The sequence below is a fragment of the Coregonus lavaretus genome (genome assembly GCF_964263955.1).
Source record: "Coregonus lavaretus genome assembly, chromosome: 15".
Classification (NCBI taxonomy): Eukaryota; Metazoa; Chordata; class Actinopteri; order Salmoniformes; family Salmonidae; genus Coregonus; species Coregonus lavaretus.
In genome coordinates, this window is record NC_140002.1 from 30,734,525 (window position 1) to 30,760,921 (window position 26,397).

The window sequence follows — 26,397 nt, forward strand, 5'->3', positions numbered from 1 at the left end:
CTCTACCATATGACTTAAGTGAGACTCATTTAACACACGGACATGAATCATATAACAAAATATATTTTTACTGTTTACCTATATTTATCACAGGAGCAGTCTAAAAACAGATCATATTTCAATGGCCACACCCAATCCTAGTCCAGGGTGGCATGGCTGGCATCAGTCTGGTATGTTTCTTTATACGACGAGAACTATATTGCATCTTAACGGAATAGGAAGTATAATATTCTGGAAATGATACACAAAATCCCCCAGGTCATGACTCTATACTAGTGAATCTGGTCTAAATGAAGTAATGTCCACCTGATCTTGACTGTCTCACGTTTAATAACAGACAATCAAGAAAACTAAAACATGACAAAAAAGTAAACCGACAACCGAAATGATCAAATTATATTCACCTTTTTGCATACAGTCTTTTACAGTACCTATTTCTTGAGTCATCTGGGCTGAACACAGACAGGAGAGGCTGTCTGAGAGAGGCGTGAGATGGACATATTGGAAAGGGCAGTTCCCCTCTTAAAGAGATGGCAGTCTGTAGTAGGATAGGACACACTGTCTTGAGATCAGTGCTCCTGAGGGACCAGAAACCCTCACCCCAGCAGCCACATTCAACCAGGACCTCCACTAACAAAAGCTGCAGATTTAACACACAAAATGAAGACTGGCACTCTACAACGCTTCACTCACTCATCTGGGCTGTGTTAACCACTCATTACCGTAGAAACCAACAAATATCAACAACAAAAGTTAAGACAAATGATTTTTGAAAAAGCATCTCCATCAAAAAACTGAGGACCATTTTACTAAGTGATGAAATGTACACTGCATTTGTTTAAAAAGTTGTGAATGACTAAACAAAAATACAATAAAACAGACATCCAAACCCAGGTTACTAGTAAAATTCAAATAAATCTTAAATACAGATACTATGTGCCTATAAATATATACAAATAGTACATGTATAGACACAGTTTATAATAGATGTTCTTATAGTCCATGGTGAGGCCTCCTAGTCTCTGTCAGGCCAGTGCAGTATCTACCATCTCCATACGGCTTGTGTGTCCCTCTCCACTCTCCCAGGTCACTCCAGCCCCAGGATGTAGTTGATGCCTTGCACAAGTCCAATGATTACTGGTTGCCAAGCGACAAGGTAGCGGAGCCAGTCCAGGAGTTGTCCATACATGACATGTGGCCTCTCCCAGCTTCAGATAATGGATCAAGGAGACAGACAATTAAGTGACAACCCCACCCCTGATTCCAACCTCTCTTACATAACCCAGTGCCTGACCCAACCAAACCTTAACTAACCTTCATTTAGAGTTGTAATAAACACATCCAGTCTGTGACAACATATGATTATTATAGATCATTCAGGACCTTTGGGGAATGGATAACATCTTCCCAATACCTACAGTATATCCTAACCAGGGTCTCAACTTACTGTTGAGTTAGAATAGTAGAATACACAAGGTGCAATTTCAAAATTTGGTTAAGCATCAGCAGTTTTTCTCTTGCTATGTCAGTCACTGACAATTTTTAGATTGGTAAGTTGGGAGTGAGTGATGGACTAATTAAACTTATACTAGTTATGGCCAAATACCGACCGGGCACATCCCCAGGGGGGGCACAAATCTCACTTAGGGCCCCCAAATGGGGGCATGTATTCATGAGCTCGGGACCCAGGAAAACATTTCTCATTAGGGTCCCAGGCTGTAAAAACGTTACAACCCCTGCTCTAGGGTGTTATTTAATTAAAAGTGTGTTAAAATAAATATTATATGTATGCTGTGTTGGTCAATAAAGGACTTGTGTGTTGAGTGGTTACCATGGTAACCCCCTCCCCTAAAGCAGAAATGACAGACAGCTGTGTCTGTAGAGTTTTTACTGCAGCAGAACAGGAACTAGGTTATGCCAGATCTGTAAGGTCTCCATGAAGACAACTAACTAAGTCGCTCTGGATAAGAGCGTCTGCTAAATGACTAAAATGTAAATGTAAGACAAAGCCACAACTGTCAGATAATGGTTAACCTCGTTTTCAGAGGACTTCACCTGAGGTCCCTTCCCATAATGTCCAGTTCCAGTTTGTGTTTACATGTCAATGTGGGTCAAAAGTCCCATGAACAACATCACTGTGTAAACAACCTATTCCCAGCACGGCCAAGCAAAATAACCTGGCCTCAACATTTGCCATCTTATGTGCCCCTAAGTACACTACACAGAGAGTGAAACTCAAGTGTCCTCTGGACTGTGCGAATTCCAGTCATGCTGACCAACAGAGATGGAGAGTGGGTGAAACAATGAGTGACAAAGGGTCACGTTGAGTGAGACCGAAAGAGAGTAAATCTGAAAGTTAAAGACACAGATAATAAAAAAAAGTAACACTAAGACAAACTACAAGAGACGAGAATATTAAAATAGACAAGCACCCAGATTTTAACTGATAACTGCATGCGTTTTCCCCCTGCCTCTTAAATACTGCCTATTACTGAATGTTTTACCGACTGTTTTACTGGCTGTGCATTGTGTATTTTTGACTGTTTGTATGATATTACAGTGAGGGAAAAAGGTATTTGATCCCCTGCTGATTTTGTACGTTTGCCCACTGACAAAGACATGATCAGTCTATAATTTTAATGGTAGGTTTATTTGAACAATGAGACAGAATAACAACAAAAAAATCCAGAAAAATGCATGTAAAAAATGTTATATGTTGATTTGCATTTTAATGAGGGAAATAAGTATTTGACCCCTCTGCAAAACATGACTTAGTACTTGGTGGCAAAACCCTTGTTGGCAATCACAGAGGTCAGACGTTTCTTGTAGTTGGCCACCAGGTTTGCACACATCTCAGGAGGGATTTTGTCCCACTCCTCTTTGCAGATCTTCTCCAAGTCATTAAGGTTTCGAGGCTGACATTTGGCAACTCAAACCTTCAGCTTCCTCCACAGATTTTCTATGGGATTAAGGTCTGGAGACTGGCTAGGCCACTCCAGGACCTTAATGTGCTTCTTCTTGAGCCACTCCTTTGTTGCCTTGGCCGTGTGTTTTGGGTCATTGTCATGCTGGAATACCCATCCACGACCCATTTTCAATGCCCTGGCTGAGGGAAGGAAATTTTGACGAAAATTTGACGGTACATGGCCCCGTCCATCGTCCCTTTGATGCGTGAAGTTGTCCTGTCCCCTTAGCAGAAAAACACCCCCAAAGCATAATGTTTCCACCTCCATGTTTGACGGTGGGGATGGTGTTTTTGGGGTCATAGGCAGCATTCCTCCTCCTCCAAACACGGCGAGTTGATGCCAAAGAGCTCGATTTTGGTCTCATCTGACCACAACACTTTCACCCAGTTCTCCTCTGAATCATTCAGATGTTCATTATCAAACTTCAGACGGGCATGTATATGTGCTTTCTTGAGCAGGGGGACCTTGCGGGCGCTGCAGGATTTCAGTCCTTCACGGCGTAGTGTGTTACCAATTGTTTTCTTGGTGACTATGGTCCCAGCTGCCTTGAGATCATTGACAAGCTCCTCCTGTGTAGTTCTGGTCGGATTCCTCACCGTTCTCATGATCATTGCAACTCCACGAGGTGAGATCTTGCATGGAGCCCCAGGCCGAGGGAGATTGACAGTTCTTTTGTGTTTCTTCCATTTGCGAATAATCGCACCAACTGTTGTCACCTTCTCACCAAGCTGCTTGGCGATGGTCTTGTAGCCCATTCCAGCCTTGTGTAGGTCTACAATCTTGTCCCTGATATCCTTGGAGAGCTCTTTGGTCTCGGCCATGGTGGAGAGTTTGGAATCTGATTGATTGATTGCTTCTGTGGACAGGTGTCTTTTATACAGGTAACAAGCTGAAATTAGGAGCAGTCCCTTTAAGAGTGTGCTCCTAATCTCAGCTCGTTACCTGTATAAAAGACACCTGGGAGCCAGAAATCTTTCTGATCGAGAGGGGGTCAAATACTTATTTCCCTCATTAAAATGCAAATCAATTTATAACATTTTTGACATGCGTTTTTCTGGATTTTTTTTTTGTTATTCTGTCTGTGTCCTCCTGAGTGGCGCAGTGGTCTAAGGCACTGCATCGCAGTGCTAACTGTGCCACTAGAGATCCTGGTTCGAATCCAGGCTCTGTCGCAGCCGGCCGCGACCGGGAGACTCATGGGCGGCGCACAATTGGCCCAGCGTCATCCAGGGTAGGGGAGGGAATGGCCGGCAGGGATGTAGCTCAGTTGATAGAGCATGGCGTTTGCAACGCCAGGGTTGTGGGTTCAATTCCCACGGGGGGCCAGTATAAAAAATAAAATTTAAAAAAAAGTGTATTCACTAACTGTAAGTCGCTCTGGATAAGAGCGTCTGCTAAATGACTAAAATGTAAATGTCTCTCACTGTTCAAATAAACCTACCATTAAAATTATAGACTGATCATTTCTTTGACAAAATCAGCAGGGGATAAAATACTTTTTTCCCTCACTGTACTTTACCATTGTGTTATACGTGCTGCGCTCGCTCCCTGACAGGTCGTCATTGTAAATAAGAATTTGTTCTTAATTGACTTACCTGTATAAATAAAAGTGAAAACTAAATACAAACATGTCATATGAGCGCAGAAGAGTAAAGGATACGGGTTACTGAACATCCTCTTCAGGTCCACCTTCTCTTTGCAGTACGGGCATGTCTGCTTCTTTCCCACGATGCACCATCCTCGTATGCAGAACTCATGGAATCTGAGACAGAGAGAGTTAAGGGAATTTGGTATTTGTTTCATTAGTCCATTGTTGACATAGTCCCAAAATGTTTTGCTTGTCGGCAATCAAGTTTTGAAGATTTGTCACTTTAAAAATACAGAAATCATGTGTATGCATTCAACCCTAAAAACCTGAGAATAACTACAAAATGAAGCCAAATATGAAACATTAGGTCAGATGCTGTAGGCATAGTAAATGGCATACTGGAAAGTTTCTTCCTACTTCTTCCCTGTGGCACACTGTAACAACCATTTCAGCAACATCCCCAGTACGCTATTCAAATCTGATGTCCTCAAAAGGTGAACACAGTTACCACAAATGCCATAAAACATGTGACATTTCACCTCATGGAAGACTAGTACAGGCAGTCATTACAGGAGATGACATAGGTCAACATTATTTACAGAAACAGGAAGTGAGACGGGCTCATGGTACAGTGTTATTGAGTCATGGGAACAACAGTCACATCTCAGAGATAAAGTTAATGCGCACGTTTGTTTGGTCAATTTCCCTTTGCCGTTTGTGTGCGTACACCACCTATTTTCCATGACTGAGACTGACAGTTACAGCTTTTATGCAAAAGACAAATCAGTTCTACCACATCATGCTCCTATGTGTTATTCAAATGAGGTAAAATATGTTCATATTTATCTAGAGCATATTTCTTAGATGAAAAAGGATACACATGGTTACAGGATAGTCTGTAGGTGTTCTCGATGATTCCCTCTTCGCTGATGTCAACCAGTATGGGCTGGCCACACACAGCGCAGATACTGTCTGAGAGGTGCTTGGTGGGCATTCCAGACGCACTGTAGTACTAGAGAAGTCAGAGACACAATATAATGTTGCTGGACAGATTCACAGCCTTTACTAAAAAAAGTAGTACTTGCATACTAACCCCCACTGTTGATGCCATGAAGTCTGCACACATTTCGGCAAAGTCCCTACCCAGGACCCCATAGTACAGACCATAGAACAGCAAGGACACACCAAAATCCATTGCGTCTTCTGGCTTTATTCTGGAAATAATGCAAACCAAAAGCATCATCAATATCAATCCTATTAGCATGATTAACATGTTACTACTTCTCAAAGAAAGCTCTGGTGCCTCTTTAAATCAAAACGTATTTCAAAGGTTTCAGAGAGAAAGTTACTAACTACACAAGGATGATGCTTGTGAACCACTGGTATTGTCCATAAATACACAATTGTGCCAATAAATAACTAGAACATACCTAAATATCAAATTGATGCCAAACAGTGTAAACATGACGACAGTGTAGCCCACTATCCCTGTGGCATAGCTGATCTTGTAGAGGAGGAGGAACCATTTGTAGACCAGCCTGTCCACAGAAACACAAGGGAACATTCAGACATATTTCAGCTAACTGGCAGAGGTAATGTGAAGAAACATAGATCAGTATTTTGCCAAGAGCAGCACTGTCTGCAAGACAGGTTGGGTTTGGGACTTTTGATTGGTGGCCCTCTTACCATGACCATTTTATCATGCATCACCTAGACATTTGGGATAAGATAATTAGGTGGGTGCTTACATTTGTCCTATTTCACAAGTGCAAATGTGTTGTTTTTTTGCATATCCCACTCCCCCTGAGACACCCTCGGAGAGTGGGGTCAGAGCAAGGTATCAGCCATTATTGACAGCAACCCTGGAGCAATTAGGATTAAGTGCCTTGCTCAAGGGCACATGGACAGATTGTTCACCTAGTCGGCTCGGGGATTTTAACCAGCAACCTTTTGGTTACTGGCCCAACACTCCTAACCGCTAGGCTATCTGCCGCCCCATATTATGAGGTATTATATGGATGTGTGTAGACACTACCTGGGCTTGTGTATGGGGCCTTACCTGGGCGTGGTGCACTCCAGGGGCTTGCGTGTGGCACGGTAGGTAACGTATGCAGTGACCACAGAGAAGATTAACCACGTGACCAGAAACCTCCACCAGTGAAGCTTGGTGGTGAAGTACAGAGGAACCACCCACATCTGGAACAGAGTCACCAGCTACAAAAATAGAAAATAACACACATTTTAAAGTACAGACACACATAGTTCAATTTGAGGCTGAATAACACTGAGAACCAGACTGTGTACAGTGGAAGAAACTGGTCTGTGGACATTTTGTCTATACAGTATGTGAAGTGTGATTTGTATGATTTGCCTGCAGGGCATGCTGTGTATTTCCTCTTTCTGCCCATAAGACAGCATGTGTTTGTGTGTCTGCGTGAGCATGACTGTGCGAGAGAGTGAGATTGTTTTACATTGTAGGACTTGGGGTGCCTCTGTTTCCATTGCACAAGGACCAGCTGGGCGATGACCAGGGTGACAATGAGGATAAGCACCATCTCAGCGTGCATGGCCTCATGGCCCTTGTGTTTCGCATGCATCCTGGCATGCTCCAACCTATTGACACACACACACACACACACACTATAATCAACCTACTGATCAGGCCTGTGTATCCAATATGATAAATCACTATTAAGTATCTGGATAGATTCTTATAATCGTCATATTAGTAACACATTACAAGTTCATTGGAAGGAAACATTGTTGATATACTTTAGAGCCCTTAGTTTATCAATCAGACTTTAGCTAAACCTGATAATGTTTAACTAAACTTGACTTTTGTGATTCAACATTTGTGACTTAAATCTAATTTGCAGCCAGAATTAATAATTGTGTATAGAGACTGACCTCCACTTCTCCTCCGGTGACAGATGGGACAGGTCGACCTGAAGTGAGAACAAGCCAAACAGACATTCACAACAATTCCAAACGCTTCTAACTCAATTAGTAATGTTCTACATACATAAAATACACTGCTCAAAAAAAATAAAGGGAACACTAAAATAACACATCCTAGATCTGAATGAATGAAATAATCTTATTAAATACTTTTTTCTTTACATAGTTGAATGTGCTGACAACAAAATCACACAAAAATGATCAATGGAAATCAAATTTATCAACCCATGGAGGTCTGGATTTGGAGTCACCCTCAAAATTAAAGTGGAAAACCACACTACAGGCTGATCCAACTTTGATGTAATGTCCTTAAAACAAGTCAAACTGAGGCTCAGTAGTGTGTGTGGCCTCCACGTGCCTGTATGACCTCCCTACAACGCCTGGGCATGCTCCTGATGAGGTGGCGGATGGTCTCCTGAGGGATCTCCTCCCAGACCTGGACTAAAGCATCCGCCAACTCCTGGACAGTCTGTGGTGCAACGTGGCGTTGGTGGATGGAGCGAGACATGATGTCCCAGATGTGCTCAATTGGATTCAGGTCTGGGGAACGGGCGGGCCAGTCCATAGCATCAATGCCTTCCTCTTGCAGGAACTGCTGACACACTCCAGCCACAGTCTAGCATTGTCTTGCATTAGGAGGAACCCAGGGCCAACCGCACCAGCATATGGTCTCACAAGGGGTCTGAGGATCTCATCTCAGTACCTAATGGCAGTCAGGCTACCTCTGGCGAGCACATGGGAGGGCTGTGCGGCCCCCCAAAGAAATGCCACCCCACACCATGACTGACCCACCGCCAAACCGGTCATGCTGGAGGATGTTGCAGGCAGCAGAACGTTCTCCACGGCGTCTCCAGACTCTGTCACATGTGCTCAGTGTGAACCTGCTTTCATCTGTGAAGAGCACAGGGCGCCAGTGGCGAATTTGCCAATCTTGGTGTTCTCTGGCAAATGCCAAACGTCCTGCACGGTGTTGGGCTGTAAGCACAACCCCCACCTGTGGACGTCGGGCCCTCATACCACCCTCATGAAGTCTGTTTCTGACCGTTTGAGCAGACACATGCACATTTATGGCCTGCTGGAGGTCATTTTGCAGGGCTCTGGCAGTGCTCCTCCTGCTCCTCCTTGCACAAAGGCGGAGGTAGCAGTCCTGCTGCTGGGTTGTTGCCCTCCTACGGCCTCCTCCACGTCTCCTGATGTACTGGCCTGTCTCCTGGTAGCGCCTATGCCAACCTCCAGTCCCTCGACTTCCTGGCGCTGACGGAAACATGGATCACCACTGAAAACACTGCTACTCCTACTGCTCTCTCCTCGTCTGACCATGTGTTCTCGCATACCCCGAGAGCATCTGGTCAGAGGGGTGGTGGTACAGGAATCCTCATCTCTCCCAAGTGGACATTCTCAATTTTTCCCCTAACCCATATGTCTATCTCCTCATTTGAATTCCATGCTGTCACAGTCACTAGCCCATTTAAGCTTAATATCCTTGTCATCTATCGCCCTCCAGGTTCCCTTGGAGAGTTCATCAATGAGCTTGACGCCTTGATAAGTTCCTTTCCTGAGGATGGCTCACCCCTCACAGTTTTGGGGGATTTCAACCTCCCTATGTCCACATTTGACTCATTTCTCTCTGCCTCCTTCTTTCCACTCCTCTCCTCTTTTGACCTCACCCTCTCACCGTCCCCCCCTACTCACAAGGCAGGCAATACGCTTGACCTCATCTTCACTAGATGCTGCTCCTCTACTAATCTCACTGCAACTCCCCTCCATGTCTCCGACCACTACTTTGTTTCCTTTTCTCTCTCGCTCTCCTCCCACACTACTCACTCTGCCCCTACACAGATGGTAATGCGCCGCCGCAACCTTCGCTCTCTCTCTCCCACTACTCTCTCCTCTTCCATCCTATCATCTCTTCCCTCTGCTCACTCCTTCTCCCTCCAATCTCCTGATTCTGCCTCCTCAACCCTCCTCTCCTCCCTTTCTGCATCCTTTGACTCTCTGTGTCCCCTATCCTCCCGGCCGGCTCGGTCCTCCCCTCCAGCTCCGTGGCTTGATGACTCACTGCGAGCTCACAGAACAGAGCTCCGGGCAGCGGAGCGGAAATGGAAGAAAACTAAACTCCCTGCCGACCTGGCATCTTTTCACTCCCTCCTCTCTACATTTTCTTCATCTGTTTCTGCTGCTAAGGCCACCTTCTACCACTCTAAATTCCAAGCATCTGCCTCTAACCCTAGGAAGCTCTTTGCCACATTTTCCTCCCTCCTGAATCCTCCCCCCCCCCCCTCCTCTCTCTCTGTGGATGACTTCGTCAACCACTTTGAAAAGAATGTTGACGACATCCGATCCTCGTTTGTTAAGTCTAATGACACTGCTGGTCCTGCTCACACTGCCCTACCCTATGCTTTGACTTCTTTCTCCCCTCTCTCTCCAGATAAAATCCTGCGACTTGTGACTGCAGGCCGCCCAACAACCTGCCCGCTTGACCCCATCCCCTCCTCCCTTCTCCAGACCATCTCCGGTGACCTTCTCCCCTACCTCACCTCGCTGATCAACTCATCCTTGACCGCTGGCCATGTCCCTTCCGTCTTCAAGAGAGCGAGAGTTGCTCCCCTTCTCAAAAAACCAACACTCGACCCCACTGATGTCAACAACTACAGACCAGTATCCCTTCTTTCTTTTCTTTCCAAAACTATTGAGCGTGCCGTCTTTAGCCAACTCTCTTGCTATCTCTCTCAGAATGACCTTCTTGATCCAAACCAATCAGGTTTCAGGACTGGTCATTCAACTGAGACTGCTCTTCTCTGTGTCACGGAGACTCTCCGCACTGCTAAAGCTAACTCTCTCTCCTCTGCTCTTGTCCTTCTAGACCTGTCTGCTGCCTTTGATACTGTGAACCATCAGATCCTCCTCTCCACCCTCTCCGAGCTGGGCATCTCCGGCGCGGCTCACTCCTGGATTGCGTCCTACCTGACCGGTCGCTCCTACCAAGTGGCGTGGCGAGAAGCTGTCTCCGCACCACGTGCTCTCACCACTGGTGTCCCCCAAGGCTCAGTTCTAGGCCCTCTCCTTTTCTCCCTATACACCAAGTCACTTGGCTCTGTCATATCCTCACATGGTCTCTCCTATCATTGCTACGCTGACGATACACAACTAATCTTCTCCTTTCCCCCTTCTGATAACCAGGTGGCGAATCGCATCTCTGCATGTCTGGCAGACATATCAGTATGGATGACGGATCACCACCTCAAGCTGAACCCTGGCAAGACGGAGCTGCTCTTCCTCCCGGGGAAGGACTGCCCGTTCCATGATCTCGCCATCACGGTTGACAACTCCGCTGTGTCCTCCTCCCAGAGTGCGAAGAGCCTAGGCGTGACCCTGGACAACACCCTGTCGTTCTCCGCCAACATCAAGGCGGTGACCCGCTCCTGCAGGTTCATGCTCTACAACATTCGGAGAGTACGACCCTGCCTTACACAGGAAGCGGCACAGGTCCTAATCCAGGCACTTGTCATCTCCCGTCTGGACTACTGCAACTCGCTGTTGGCTGGCCTCCCTGCCTGTGCCATTAAACCCCTACAACTCATCCAGAATGCCGCAGCCCGTCTGGTGTTCAACCTTCCCAAGTTCTCTCACGTCACCCCCCTCCTCCGCACACTCCACTGGCTTCCAGTTGAAGCTCGCATCCGCTACAAGACCATGGTGCTTGCCTATGGAGCAGTGAGGGGAACGGCACCTCTGTACCTTCAGGCTCTGATCAGTCCCTACACCCAAACGAGGGCATTGCGCTCATCCACCTCTGGCCTGCTGGCTCCCCTTCCTCTGCGGAAGCATAGTTCCCGCTCAGCCCAGTCAAAACTGTTCGCTGCTCTGGCACCCCAATGGTGGAACAAGCTCCCTCACGACGCCAGGACAGCGGAGTCACTCACCACCTTCCGGAGACATTTGAAACCCCACCTCTTTAAGGAATACCTGGGATAGGATAAAGGAATCCTTCTACCCCCCGCCCCCAATTGTAAAGTGGTTATCCCACTGGCTATAGGGTGAACGCACCAATTTGTGAGTCGCTCTGGCTAAGAGCGTCTGCTAAATGACGTTAATGTGCCCTTGAGCAAGGCACTTAACCCTAATTGCTCCTGTAAGTCGCTCTGGATAAGAGCGTCTGCTAAATGACTAAAATGTAAATGTAAAATGTCTCCATGCTCTGGACACTACGCTGACAAACACAGCAAACCTTCTTGCCACAGCTCGCATTGATGTGCCATCCTGGATGAGCTGCACTACCTGAGCCACTTGTGTGGGTTGTAGACTCCGTCTCATGCTACCACTAGAGTGAAAGCACCGCCAGCATTCAAAAGTGACCAAAACATCAGCCAGGAAGCATAGGAACTGAGAAGTGATCTGTGGTCACCACCTGCAAAACCAGTCCTTTATTGGGGGTGTCTTGCTAATTGCCTATAATTTCCACCTGTTGTCTATTCCATTTGCACAACAGCATGTGAAATGTATTGTCAATCAGTGTTGCTTCCTAAGTGGACAGTTTGATTTCACAGAAGTGTGATTGACTTGGAGTTACATTGTGTTGTTTAAGTGTTCCCTTTATTTTTTTGAACAGTGTATATTCATTTAGAACCTCGGAAATAAAAGTCACAATTAATCTACTAAATACAATGATTGCATGCCTTAAAAATGACCATGTTAACAAAACAGTCTGTATTCTGATCAGTTTTCATGTGGGTTGGGAGGCTGTTGATAGTGGATAGACATGTGAACACTAAAAGGGATTAACCCTGCTGGCCAACAAAGAGAACAGGCACAGTTTCTGTCCATTAGAGCTAAATGGTGAGAAAATTGGCCTTTGGTACAAAGCATTGATTAGAGAGCTCGAGCTGCCAGGATATGACCTTTGACTCAGTCTGCCACATCAGCGCTTGTATGTCATGCCATCTAATGAGTGCTAGCTAAAATAGGGTTGTCACGATATTAGTATCACGATACTCAGAGGTATCTTGGCCAGGAAACAAACCATGAAGCAGACTACAATTCCCGAGGAAACAAGTCCTAATGTTGGAAACAAGCAACCTTATGCTGTCACCCAGAATCACATGTTTATTTTCCAAACTATAGCACACAATATTTTACATACAGTAGGGTTTGGTCTGCTTAGTGTTTTCCTTTATGCCATTGCAAATCAGCTATCGTAGTATCGCGACAACCCTAACATTGCTATATCATTGATGCAATTGCTGTTGTAATAGGAGAGAAAGGGGTTGTCAAGCTAAAGCACCGAATTGGGGGCAGGTAATGATCAATTTAACTATCTAGCTATCTGTGGCTACTTAGCCAGCTAACGTTAGCTAAATAGTAAGTCAGCTACCACGTAGCTACAGTACAAGACAAGGGCGTGATGATGGTCCTTGTACATTTGTCTTAGCTGACTGCTATAATTGGATAAATACTTGGTTTCCTAATGCACTCAATAGAGAAATGCACTCAATGATAGTCTACCTGTCTGGCTAAAATGGGAAGACAACTGGGATGTTAGCTAACACCGTGTGACGTTAACTAGCCGGTGGAAGATGCAGGTCTAGTCCATATTGGCAGCGTGAGCACTTTACAATTCACGTAAATTGTTTTCTTTTCTGATTCTACAACGGTAACACCTGTGGTACCCTAACCTGATTTGGTTCATCGTGGTGTCCGAGTCCATGATCGTGTTCTACACCATCAACCTCCACCTCAAACACCCCCGCCATCTTCGGGAGTGCTGTCAATTCCTAGCTCATGCCATTTCCGGGTTGGAAAACCGGAGGGCCAATCTAAACACTGCACGCGAGTTCTTTTTCCGTTTGTCAACACTCACAGCAGTGGTTGTTTTCTGGTGGCGGGAAGAATGTACACGTAAGAAACTGTTCAGCTGATGGTCTCCGAAATTTGATATAAACAGACAGCTAATTAATTTGACCTTAATATGGCCCCAGTGAAAATCAAACACGTCGTTTCATTCACGTCACAGGTAAGTTCGTGTATTTAACAGTCAACTAGCTTACTTCAAGTAGACTAGGGCCAACTGGCTAGCAATGACTAGCTACAGTAGCTAGCTAACTATAGTTAAAAACTCAGTAGATTGTTAAATTATCTAAGCAGCTAGCATTAACCAAATGCATTTGGCATGATGAGAAAGGTTCAGCTACTGGACAGAAACTCAGTAGGTCGTTAAATTATCTAAGCAGGTTAGGGTACCACAGGTGAAAACAACCACTGCTATGTCACATGCGTTACATCAGTAGCTTTACATGTAGCTCCTAGTTAATTGTATTGAAATGGTGCAGGACCCCAAGAACTGTGTGGAGAACCTTTGTGGTGAGGGTGGAGACAGCAGGTCGTGGCTGTGTAACCCCCAGGACTGTAGTGGAGTCCTCAGAGCAGAACTGCAGCTGGAGCGAGCCTCATGCTTTGGATACATCGATGTGGGTAAGGCTCATCAAGATTGACAACAAAGTCTATGTATTATCTAAAATCCAGAGTAAACCTACAATGGGACACTTATCGTTTTGTTTTGATGTTCCATACAATTGAATGACCATTTCCCACCTTGCTGTGTAATTTGTAGGTAACTGTGGATCTGCGTTCGTTCAGATCGATGTCGGCCGCTCCTCTTGGCCCCATGACCAGCCTTATATCACCCTGTTGCCAACAGCAACCCTGATGAGTCCAGCAGAATCGCGACAGGGCACGGGGCGGACAGGAGTGAGAATGTTCAAGAAAGGTGCGAACAGATAGGGCTGAGATCCATCCAGTATATGACAATAGTAGGAACATTTTTTCATGCAATATAGAGGAAGGGAATGAGAATCAGTGTCCAAAGATGCTTCTTTAGTAACCCTCCAAAACAATTGACACCCATGTCTGTCCGTCGGCCCGTCGCCCCCCCCCCCCCCCAGGTGATTTCCTGTCAGAAGGTTTTGAGGACAGCTGGGACCGGGTGAGAGTGACCTGCACTCAGCCTTTTAACAAGCAGTCTCAGTTTGGCCTGTCCTTCCTGCGCATCCGCAGCCCCCTGGAGGAGAGCGAGGAGGGCTCCACACAGACTGGCAAAGAGAACCAGGATCAGGTGTGTATAGACTGAGGGCTTGGAAGTGAACTCTTCAGAGAGAACGGTACAGTAAATCGCAGAGAACACCTCTGGGCCCGGTTTCCCAATAGCGATAGAACTTAGGCTTACGAGTGTTTTAACGATGCATCTTTCCTACAACGGCCGAAGATGTAACATGCGTTTCCCAAAACACCACGCAGAGAGAACGGTCACTAATTGCGTCGTTGGAGCATGTGTCAATACTGATAGGATCGAAAGAAAGGGAGCGCTGCTCTCGGGAGAGCTTTCTCCATTCAAATCTTACCTTAACATTATAATTATTTCACAATACTGACGACGGAACAGCTACTAGAAAGATATTACCACCTACGGCTGCAAATATTGAGGTGGCTTATTCTAATGCTTACCCAATAAAAATGCACTAAAACACCAATTTGGCACATCATTGCGCACATGTTAGACTACACATCATGAAATATATTGAGACTTACAGACAGTAGCCTACAAGTAGCAGAATATAAATAAAATGATTGAACATGAGCCTATAGCTTACTGTTTATATTTTCATTTGAAGTATATTTTTATACATCGCTTGTTTGTATCAATTGCAAAGACATTGGCAACTTTGTATTGTAGTCAACTTTTTTCTGAAGTTATCAGTGGTCACAGAGAGAAAGATAAACCATGAGATTCTATGTTTAGCGGAGATCTTCTGTGTATAAAGGGATACGGGAGGGCAAAAAAGCATCTAACAATGCACTTAGCCGTTCTACAGGTGGTCTGAGGCAGGCGTTAGATTACAACCATTTTCAAGTTCAACGTCTGTGCCCTTGAGCAAGGCACTTAACCTCCTGTAAGTCGCTCTGGATAAGAGCGTCTGCTAAATGACAAAACAATTTTTTTTTAAAGGACAGCAGAGTCCCTGCCCATCTTCCGAGAAAGTTTGAACCCTACCTCTTCAAAGAGTATGCTAAATAAGACATCTGTCTTATTCCCCCCCCCCCCCCCCCAAAAAAAGTTTTTTGTTCTCGTTTTTTTCAAGAAATCATAGAATAGTTTGACAACCCCGTTTGTAAGCTTTCAAATGATATCAAACCCAACCGTTTATCTTTTTCAGTGATAAAGACATGGACGTCTCATGGTAGGGTGGGGTATGCAAAATAAGTAAACTTTGAGCACCTCCGTCTCCTGAATGTTTTGGCATTCAGATCCAAAAAGTCCCTTTCTGACCACTTCCACCATGGGCAAACATGTATGAACGGTTTCGTTCAAATCAAAAGGGGTGCGGTCAGAAAGTGATTGAAATCATATGGAACGACCCTATGGTGATCGATTTGGACTGTTATGAGATAGGAGTAAGTGTGTTTTTGAGGGTAAATGTGTGTATGCTTTGGGAATATACAATAGATATGTATTATTGGTAAACATCAGAGGCCAGAAGTGTGTGCTTGTATTCTCACTCTCCTTTGACCTTCTCTCTATTCAGACAACCCCAGACAAATCAGCATCAGGCGTGAGAGAATGGCTCTCCAGCCCTGCTGTGCAGAGAACCTTCTTTGGGGGAACGAAAGGGTAAATAGAGGGATTTTGAGTTTTGTATGAGGCACTGTCAAACAGATTAGACAACATTTTTATGAAGACCATATTGAATGAATATATACTTTTACAGAAAATGACTTACACCTTGGTTTGTCTCCCCCTGCTGTCAGGGAGGGTGTGGTTCTGAGCCGGACAGCTCGTATGGTCCTCACAGCGTCCCAGGCTGCCAGGCGCTCCCTTCCCCTTCCTTCCACTTCCTTGTCTCCCAGTCGCACATCATCCTCCGGCACTCAGAATACAGCTACCTCTCCCACAGTCAATGCAGATGCAGCTACCCCTACCCCCAACCAGGGCAAGCCAGGGGCTCATCCAGCTACCCCCAACAAAGGCAAGCCACTTGGAAATACGGGAAATATACACCCTCACACAGGTAAACACCTCAGCTCTCAGAAATACCATGCATCAAGCTTGGTAAATTTTGTTGCCAACACTAAGCTTGACAAATGATAAGTTGTGTTATGTTGTTCAGCTTCAATGGCTTGTTTAAGCACAGCTCGCAGCTCCAAGGAAAATACTTCTCAAAGACAGCTGAAGAGAAAACCAAACTCCAAAAGCAGGTATTCCTCTATACTCCACCCCATGGATCATTTTGGGAGGGTAAGCTTATCCTAGATCTGCACTTAGGGGCAACTTCTAGCTCACATGCATCTCTCAGCATTAATCTCTGTCCTTTATCTCCCTCCCAGGCAGAACCAGCTGAATGGCACCACCTCTAGTAAGCAGGGAAAACCTGCAGTCAGTATGAGGCCTATAGCTATGCTACAGCACACTGCCACAGCCCCTCATCCTCACCCATCTCCAGAGCCTCAGGACACTAGTGACCTTGAGACCACATGCCCAATATGTGGAGGTGTGTTTACGTTGGCTTCTTCTAATCAGTCTGTGCATGTACTGTATTGTATGACATACTATATGTTGATTCACTTTTACAATCAACAGTAGTATTGACACCCGTCGTCTGTTCTCTCTCTTTCTCTATGCTGCAGTGTTCTTTACTGCAGAGTACCTGCCACTCCACGCCGCCTCCTGCCAGCGGGCGGAGACCAGGAAGCTCCCTGGGGGGATTGTGACCCCTGTTCCCTGCCCCTTCCCTGGCCCTCCCGCCAGCCCAGAGGAGTCCATGGTGCCCTGCCCTCTCTGCTCCTTCAGGTTCCCTCTGTCCCACATCCAGATGCACGCCAGTACCTGTGGAGACCCTGTGGACCCCCATGTTATCTGGGTGGACTAGGAAATACTGCATTGTATAGGAACACGTTTCTGCTTTTAATCAACGGGCAGTGCAGCAAACGTGGACAATCTATTGTTTTTAATATACTGTATGTGTATTTGTATTTTACTGACTTGTTCTGTAGCTATATGCCTGAAGAATAATGAAAATAATCTCTCTGCCTACCTCTATTCCCCACTCTGCTCTGAGTGATTGGTTCTCTCCTGAGCTCATTGAAGGCTCAGTTTATTCTTGCACTGTTTACACATGCTATCTGCTATTGATTACCTATTATATATTGTATAGATTAAACAGCATCAATCATAGACTGTGTTCAGTACATCTATTTTCGGGAAGTTATCAGTCATAATTGAAATGATCAATTACATTTACAGTTGATTTATTTTGTCTTGTTTTTTTCACCACTGAAATTGTTCCACAGGGAACATTAATGACTGCTGCTACCTGTTAACAGCTGTCTCACCTGCAGTGTTTCCACTGGGGAGCATTTCCAGTGATAATGTTAATAGAGGCTTGGTAAGGAAGGCAAGGGCCACTCCCTGGTTTGGCCCACGCCAGGCATGAAACACTGAAATAGTTGCTTTGTAATTAGTCCTGTCCCAGGGGAGTAGAGATGTGTTATTTGGTTTGTGGGGAGTCATTCTAACTAAGCTAACCTGTGTAGTCAGCCGAGATCACATTACCACAGTGAGCCGTTCTCGACACACTGAGCCCAAGACAGCAGTCAGCGGACCTCACTGCCGTTCTCCTACCCTCCTCTTAGTCTCAAGAATAACCAGGGTGCTTGGATTTCCACCGATAATGTGAGGTTATCTTCACACTAGGGACAACAATTACTCACTTTCACTGAAGAAACAATGGAAAACCTCAAGGTTAGTGTATTTGAAACAAACTTTGCAAAGCAAAGAAAGATGTGAAACAATAGATTGAAATGTGTCACGAAGTAAAGCATTAATTTTGTTGTAGAATTTAAGTCAATTTAGTTTATAATACTGCAATAATAAACTTAAATTGTAAAGCTTCTTTCATACATTATTTGCAGCCCAAAGTGCTTTACAATGAGACTACAAATGATTTAAAAAGCAGTAAACAAAATGCATAGAATGAAAGAAAATTACATTAGTGTCACGATCGTTATATGGAATAGACCAATGCGCAGCGTGATGAACGAACATATTTATTTATATAATGAATGCACGAACAAAACGTGACGTCCTACGGTAAACACAACCCAAACAGAACAAGATCCCACAAACACGAATGGAAAACAGACTGTTTAAATATGGTTCCCAATCAGAGACAACCAGCCACAGCTGACACTCGTTGCCTCTGATTGAGAACCACACTGGCCAACATAGAAATAGAACACATAGACCTACAACACAGAACTAGAATACATAGAATCTACACACCCTGGCTCAACATATAGAGTCCCCAGAGCCAGGGTGTGACAATTAGGAATGAATGTGAATAAAAACCTATTATTACTGATGGTCTTGATAGTATCTTGCAATTTCATCTAGGGATGGTCCTCACAGTAACATTACATTTTGTCTACTTATGTCTTCATAATGTTTATTCCTGTTCATTTCTCAGATTATAATGCTATTTTGTCCTACTGTCTTACCTTGATACTGCATGGTACTCACAAATTCCCTTTATGAATATCTTAATGTTTATCTGTAGACTACCCAGTGCAGAAAAATGATTTAATAGTGATTTGTGTCATATTGCAGTTTTATTATAAATATTTGTATTAATTAATGGTTTGGATTTAAGCTGTTTAGATTCAGAAATATCAAAGCAATAAACTCTCTCTGTGTCTCCTTGTGGTTTTAGCCGGAGCAATGGCAGAATATGGTGAACAAGAAGAGGCACTTTCCTCCGGAGCTGATCAGTGCTATCCAGGAGGGGAACATAGTGATGGTGTGTGGCCTGCTGAAGACTGGCGACGGCATCATCCGTCAGCTGGACGACTGAGGACCATCTGTGGAGGGAGGCCCTCAACCTGTCCATCCACCTGGGCAACGAGGACACCATGGATGCCCTCATCCAGGGCATCAAGTTTGACTTCTGCCAGATCCATGAGGCTCTGCTGGTCGCCGTCGACACCAACCAGCCCTGTGTGGTGAAGAGGCTCCTCGACCGCATGGACCAGGAGAAGGGCAACAAGATGGACGTGCGATCCTTCTCCCTTGCCATCTTCGACCACTCCATTGACGACTCGCAGTTTGCCCCCGGCATGAGCCCGCTGACCCTGGCCTGTCAGAAGGACCTGTATGAGATTGTCACCATGCTGACCCAGAAGGGCCACGCCATCTCCTGTGTCTGTCTAGAGTGCTGGAACGGGCAGCAGTATGACCTGCTGAAGTTCTCCCTGTCTCACATCAACACCTACAGTGGCATTGACAGCATGGCCTACCTGTCCATCACCTCAGACGATGCCATGCTCAGTGCCTTCGGCCTCGGCAGGGAGCTCCACAAAATCTCCAAGAAGGAACCTGAGTTCAAGGTTAGTTCCTGTTAGTCACTATACACAAAGTATGTGGTGTATTACCGTGAAACTAATCTCTCTTGGACAGACTACATAAAAATAAATTCTGGGTAAACCGAGATTACCCTGGAACAGGAATATAACTATACTGGCAATGAATGTTTTCATTGTGAGTAACTATAACTTGTTACCATACTATTACCATGTTATTACCATTTTATTCCCTGCTGCCTTATATACATTGACATGGATTCACTGGCCACTTTAATAATGGAACACTAGTCACGTTAATAATGTTTACATACTGCTTTACTCATCTCATATGTATATACTGTATTCTATTCTACTGTATTTTAGTCAATGCCACTCCGACATTGCTCGTCCTAATATTTATATATTTCTTAATTCCATTATTTTACTTTTAGATTTGTGTGTATTGTTGTGAATTGTTAGATACTACTGCACTGTTGGAGCTAGGAACGCAAGGATTTTGATACACCCACAATAACATCTGCTAAATATGTGTATGTGACCAATAAAATTAGATTTGATTTGATTTATTCTGTGCTGTTATGTGAAGTGCTATTAGGTTGTTTATCTGAGTGGTTGTTTGTGTTCTCTCTCCCCCAGCCTCAGAACCTGGGTCTGGAGAAGCTGTGCCAGGAGTTTGCGGTGGAGCTGCTGGAGATGTGCCGTAACCAGAGTGAGGTCACCACCATCCTGAACAGCTGTGGAGACGAAAACCAGGACGCCCTTGACCAGCAGGTGTTTGAGGAGGGCATCCCCAACATGACCCGCCTGAGGTTCGCCTTAAACTAAATTCAGAAACAGGTAGAGCCATAGTCATCTATAACCAGAAACAGGTAGAGCCACAGTCATCTATAACCAGAAACAGGTAGAGCCACAGTCATCTATAACCAGAAACAGGTAGAGCCACAGTCATCAATAACCAGAAACAGGTAGCGCCACAGTCATCTATAACCAGAAACAGGTAGCGCCACAGTCATCTATAACCAGAAACAGGGAGAGCCACAGTCATCTATAACCAGAAACAGGGAGAGCCACAGTCATCTACAAGCATACACAGGTAGATCCACAAGCAGCTACAGAGCTAGTAGACCATCCAGGGTATATTTAAGCAATAATGCACGAGGGGGTGTGGTATATGGCCAATATCCCACTGCTAAGGGCTGTTCTTATGCACGACGCAACGCGGAGTGCCTGGATACAGCCCTTAGCCGTGGTATTGTGGTGAATTATTATTAATGAACTGTAGAGTTTAATGGACTATGAGGTAGAACTGGGTTAATCAAGAGTATAGAGTTAGATTTCTTTGTTACTGGGCCAGGAATTGAATTGGGTCATTTCACTGTGTGTGGGGGGTTTGTGTATGTTTCAAGGATTTAGGGCCTTGTCATGGTTAAACTAAACATGAGTGAGTGTGTGTGCGAGACAAAGGAAGTGGGCGGAGCAATAAAAGAGCGGGAAAACTGAAGAGGGGACTATATAAGATGGAGGGATCGCGTACGGGGGTGGGCCATTCTGCAGACTGATGCAACAAAAACTCTGTAAGACCTTATTTGTAATAAAGTAGAGTGGTTATTTTCCACAACATAATATTGGCCATATATCACAAACCCCCAAGGTGCCTTATTGCTATTATAAACTGGTTACCAACATAATTAGACCAGTAAAAATAAATGTTTTGTCATACATGTGGTATATGCTCTGATATACCACGGCTGTCAATCAGCATTCAGGGCTGGAACCACCCAGTTTATAAAATCTGTACATAGGCCTAGATTCTGAGTGGTGTTATTTGGGGTGCTGCTGTCATTGATTTACAGTATAATTAACATGTTCAGTGAGATGGTGCATCCCTCTCTATATGTCCTGTTTGTGAATTGTGGCCACTCTTTCTCTCTCTCTAGTTTGTGGTCCACCCTATCTGCCACCAGGTGCTGCCCTCTATGTGGTGTGGGAACCTGTCTGGCTGGAGGGGCAGCAGGATGACCTGGAAGCGGATCTTCTTCACCATGCCCCCCCCTCTGCCTCGTTTACTGGATCGCGTCTAAGTCCAAGGTCAGATGACCTAAAGTTCTGTAAAGGTGGTGATGTTGAATGGGCCTTGTGTGACTCTGCTTGAGTCTGTCTTGGGCCTGCAGATGTATGGCTCAGTTTTCTCATGTATTTGCTCTTGGCTATGTATATACACCAGTGGAGATTGTTGAGGGGAGGACGGCTCATTATAATGGCTGGAACGACGTTAATGGAATGGCATCAAACACATGGAAACCATGTGTTTGATGTATTTGATAGCATTCCACCAATTCCGCTCCAGCCATTACCATGAGCCTGTCCTCCCCAACTAAGGTGCCACCAACCTCCTGTGATATACTCTACTGTATGTCTCAGGTGGGAAAGATACTGAAGATTCCGGTGATTACGTTTCTTCTTCACTCGGCCTCCTATATGTGGTTCCTCATCACGTTGTTGGGAGAGTCCATCACCATGGAGTACAGAGACCAGTTTGCTTTGCGTCAACAGAATATTCTGCACAGCTCATTCCACATGGTGTGGGTTAGTGGGTTGGTTTATAGAAACAAGTCTCTTCTCTCTACCTAGGTTCATGTTCGTATTGATGATAATTGGAACAGCTTTCCTCTGTGGTATCAATACAATCTATGTTCCTTATGTCACCCAACCATATCTTGGAAGGTAAAGAAAATGTTGAAGTACACTACTACCTAGCTTCATAATTATCTTGTTAGATCACTCATGATAATCATAATCCTCCCAACCCTAACTCCATTCCTTAGGTTTAATGAGACTTTTCGTTTCCTGTTCTGGACCATGTTTGGGGTGGCCAACCAGAACTATATGGACATGCCCGAGTTTGTGGTGGCAGGATCCTTTACGGCATCTTCACCCTTGTCATCGTGATTGTGCTGCACAACATGCTCATTGCCATGACCAGCAACTCCTTCCAGAAGATTGAGGTGAGATCAGATTAAACTCAGGAAACTTGGCTCTTAGTTTGTCCACCTCAAGGGCAGGACAATGCCTTTGAATGGAAGAAACTGCATCCCACTGTAGCAGATAAGTGTTTCAAAGCTCAAACTCTTTTTGATTACACAGTCAAGTTTAGGAGATATTATAGGATGGGACCTGATTTACCTGTCCCCCCTCAGGATGTTGCTGACATTGAGTGGAAATTTGCCCAATCTAAGCTCTCTGAGTTACTTCAGAGAAGGTTTCACCATGCCTGTCCCCTTCAACATCCCCTCCCCCAAGGCCTTCTTCTACCTCATACGGTAGGTTATATTGTGTGTGTTGTACAGCCAACTTCCTCTACCAACAATAGAACAACCTCTATCTCAAAGGTCAGTTTCATCTCATATTTCATGTTTTCATGTTTATCCCAGGGGTATTTTCCATTGGATCTGCTGCTGTTGTACTTTAAACTCAACAGACTATCCCTCCCATAACCACCATGGTAAGAACTCCACCTCGGCTCATTTGACATTGTCTTGTCATACAGAATGCAGACCAATGAGATTGTCTCTGTTCCCTTTGTTGTCGTCCAATGGGAAGGAGACGGTGGCGGGTCAGGGGAGAACCAGATACCTTACCGCCAGCAGGTGATCCAGGCTTTGGTGCAGCGCTACATTGATTCTGCACATCGCGAGTTTGAGGAGACCAAGATAAATATTAACCTATCAAGTTTCCTGACCCAGCCTTAGGGCCTTCAAGTCTTCAGTTAAGACATGTTTCTGTGTTAAGGTCACAGTTAAACAGAGAGGAAGTACTGACTTGGCCCCACACACGCACTCTGTTTAGGACTGTATGTATGTAAATCGCATTGTGGTGCATTCAGTGTCCTTGGTTTGGTCTATTCTTACCTCAGAAGTGGTTAATTGGATCACAGCTAAACAAGGTGGTGGGCAGGCTGCACACTGTGATGAAGACCATCATGCAGGTTCTGGCCAGGCTGCAGAATACAACCCCAACACTGATGGCTCCTCCATCCTGGGGAAATACATAATGGGAGCCAAGAACAACTTCAGAGGCTTCAACAACAAGCTGGACCACAAACACACACCTTTACTGTGGAGATGGAACACGACAGAAAGGTGGAGATAGGAAAGGAAGGGGGGATAGTGGTCAAACAGGAGGTGGAGGTGGGGCCAGATGGAGCAGAGGGGACGAAGCAGGTAGGAGACATGGATGTTGTGAAGATGGAGGGGAGAGCTGATGGAGGGAAGGGAGATGGAAGGGTGGAGGAGATGGTAAAGGAATCAGAGCAAAAGACGGAAAGGAGAGGAGACAGTGAGGGGAAGGGGGAGATTTGGATAAAAAAGGTAAGCACCAATGAGATGGTGGAGAAGAAGGTGGAGGGAGAGGGCAATCCGGTGGAGGCAGAAGCAAGGATGGAAGAAGGTAAAGACAAAGGGAAAAGGTAGATAGCAGTGTGGATAATACAATCTGGGGAAAGGAGTTGTAAGAGGTGACCAAAAAATGGAATGAGATGGGAGGACGTGGGAATGACGGGAAAGTAGATATGGGACTGGGAGAAGTGAAAAGGGAAGGTCAAGGTGATGGAACTGAGGGAGAAAATCAACGTGGCAGAGAGGTGGACTAAGGGCCCGGGGAGGGCAGTGGAGGAGAATGTGACAGAGGAGAATGTGACTAAGAAGAAGGCTGCCACGGCTACATTTACATTACATTTTAGTCATTTAGCAGACGCTCTTATCCAGAGCGACTTACAGTTAGTGAATACATTTTTTGTATTTTTTTATACTGGACCCCGTGGGAATCGAACCCACAACCCTGGCGTTGCAAACGCCATGCTCTATCAACTGAGCTATATCCCTGCCGGCCATTCCCTCCCCTACCCTGGACGACGCTGGGCCAATTGTGCGCCGCCCATGAGTCTCCCGGTCGCGGCCGGCTGCGACAGAGCCTGGATTCGAACCAGGATCTCTAGTGGCACAGTTAGCACTGCGATGCAGTGCCTTAGACCACTGCGCCACTCAGGAGTAGGCTAGCGTGGTGGAGAATACTGCCAGGGGTGAAGATCCTGGGGGAGAAGGTGGTTCCTTCACGACCAGTGGCAGCAGCAGGACGCTGGCTTCGGCTCACAGGAAGGGGAGGGGTCCATCGATGGAGGACCAATGAGACCCGCACGTCTGAGTGCATCATCTTCAGATTAGAAGTGTCAGCCAGTTAGCATTGTTTCAGTCAACTCCATAGTCACTTAATTGGTTGACTACATGAGATGTTTACATCAAAGCAGCAATATACACTTGTAGTAGGTAGCACAGGACTATTTTGCTGTAAAAGGAGCTACAAATCTTTCAAAGGCATGTATATACACTCAGGGTTGGGTAGCTTACTTTCTAAATGTAATCTGTTACAATTACTAGTAACCTGTCCAAAGTCTTAATCAGTAATGTAATTTTTTTAATATGATTACTTTTCCCTTAAGAGGCATTAGAAGAAGACAAAAAGTATCTATCAAATGCATTTGGTGTTTCATCATAGTGGTCTCTTACTTGTGGTCAGACTCGCTGAGGTGGAACAAACTTAAACTTGCATCTTTTTTTCAATGCTGAATTGAATGTCATTGAGAAAACAGAAAGTTGTCAATGTATTTATTCACAAACATCCTTTCTGAATTTAGTAATCATCTAGTTTAAAAAAAAGTATCTAATCTGATTACAGTATTGTTGCTGGTACTCTGATTAGTCTTTTTGTAATCAGAGTATGTCATCAGTTACTCCACAACCCTGTATACAGTCATGGTCAAAAGTTTTGAGAATGACACAAGTATTGGTCTTCACAAAGTTTGCTGCTTCAGTGTTATGAGATATTTTTGTCAGATGTTACTATGGTATACTGAAGTATAATTACAAGCATTCCATAAGTGTCAAAGGCTTTTATTGACAATTATATTAAGTTTATGCAAAGAGTCAATATTTGCAGTGTTGACCCTTCTTTTTCAAGACCTCTGCAATCCACCCTGGCATGCTGTCAATTAACTTCTGGGCCACATCCTGACTGATGGCAGCCCATTCTTGCATTATCAAGGCTTGGAGTTTGTTAGAATTTGTGGGTTTTTGTTTGTCCACCCGCCTCTTGAGAATCGGCCACAAGTTCTCAATGGGATTAAGGTCTGGGGAGTTTCCTGGCCATGGACCCAAAATTTCGATGTTTTGTTCCCTGAGCCACTTAGTTATCACTTTTGCCTTATGGCAAGGTGCTCCATAATGCTGGAAAAAGCATTGGTCGTCACCAAACTGTTCTTGGATGGTTGGGAGTAGTTGCTCTCGGAGGATGTGTTGGTACCATTCTTTATTCATGGCTGTGTTCTTATGCAAAAATGTGAGTGAGCCCACTCCCTTGGCTGAGAAGCAACCCCACACATGAATGGTCTCAGGATGCTTTATTGTTGGCATGACACAGGACTGATGA

General features: G+C 45.1%; 2 protein-coding genes and 1 pseudogene across 3 annotated transcripts; 2 read left to right on the forward strand and 1 right to left on the reverse strand.

Annotated features, from left to right (window-relative positions):
* Positions 1-47: 47 nt before the first annotated feature.
* Positions 48-13,301, reverse strand: LOC311142720 (E3 ubiquitin ligase RNF121). Its single transcript, XM_084178378.1, has 9 exons — positions 13,185-13,301; positions 7,462-7,499; positions 7,026-7,167; positions 6,614-6,768; positions 5,985-6,092; positions 5,648-5,768; positions 5,433-5,566; positions 4,627-4,728; positions 48-1,208 (listed from the first exon to the last, which is right to left on the reverse strand). Exons 1-9 carry the CDS (start codon positions 13,260-13,262, stop codon positions 1,088-1,090), a joined length of 999 nt encoding a protein of 332 aa, XP_084034504.1. The 5' UTR covers positions 13,263-13,301; the 3' UTR covers positions 48-1,087.
* Positions 13,302-13,363: 62 nt separating this feature from the next.
* On the forward strand, positions 13,364-17,810 carry LOC311142171 (uncharacterized protein). The gene is made up of 9 exons (XM_084177763.1): positions 13,364-13,522; positions 13,839-13,980; positions 14,120-14,275; positions 14,451-14,620; positions 16,089-16,174; positions 16,312-16,571; positions 16,671-16,758; positions 16,888-17,051; positions 17,188-17,810. The coding sequence occupies exons 1-9, from the start codon at positions 13,478-13,480 to the stop codon at positions 17,427-17,429; spliced, it is 1,353 nt and encodes a 450-aa protein (XP_084033889.1). The 5' UTR covers positions 13,364-13,477; the 3' UTR covers positions 17,430-17,810.
* Positions 17,811-18,286: 476 nt separating this feature from the next.
* Positions 18,287-25,136, forward strand: LOC311143104 (short transient receptor potential channel 2-like; annotated as a pseudogene). Its single transcript has 12 exons — positions 18,287-18,301; positions 19,269-19,941; positions 20,554-20,754; positions 21,855-22,005; positions 22,339-22,511; positions 22,549-22,641; positions 22,743-22,922; positions 23,115-23,237; positions 23,349-23,419; positions 23,472-23,627; positions 23,831-24,608; positions 25,035-25,136. The product of its transcript is annotated as a short transient receptor potential channel 2-like (transcript).
* The last annotated feature ends 1,261 nt before the right edge of the window (positions 25,137-26,397 follow it).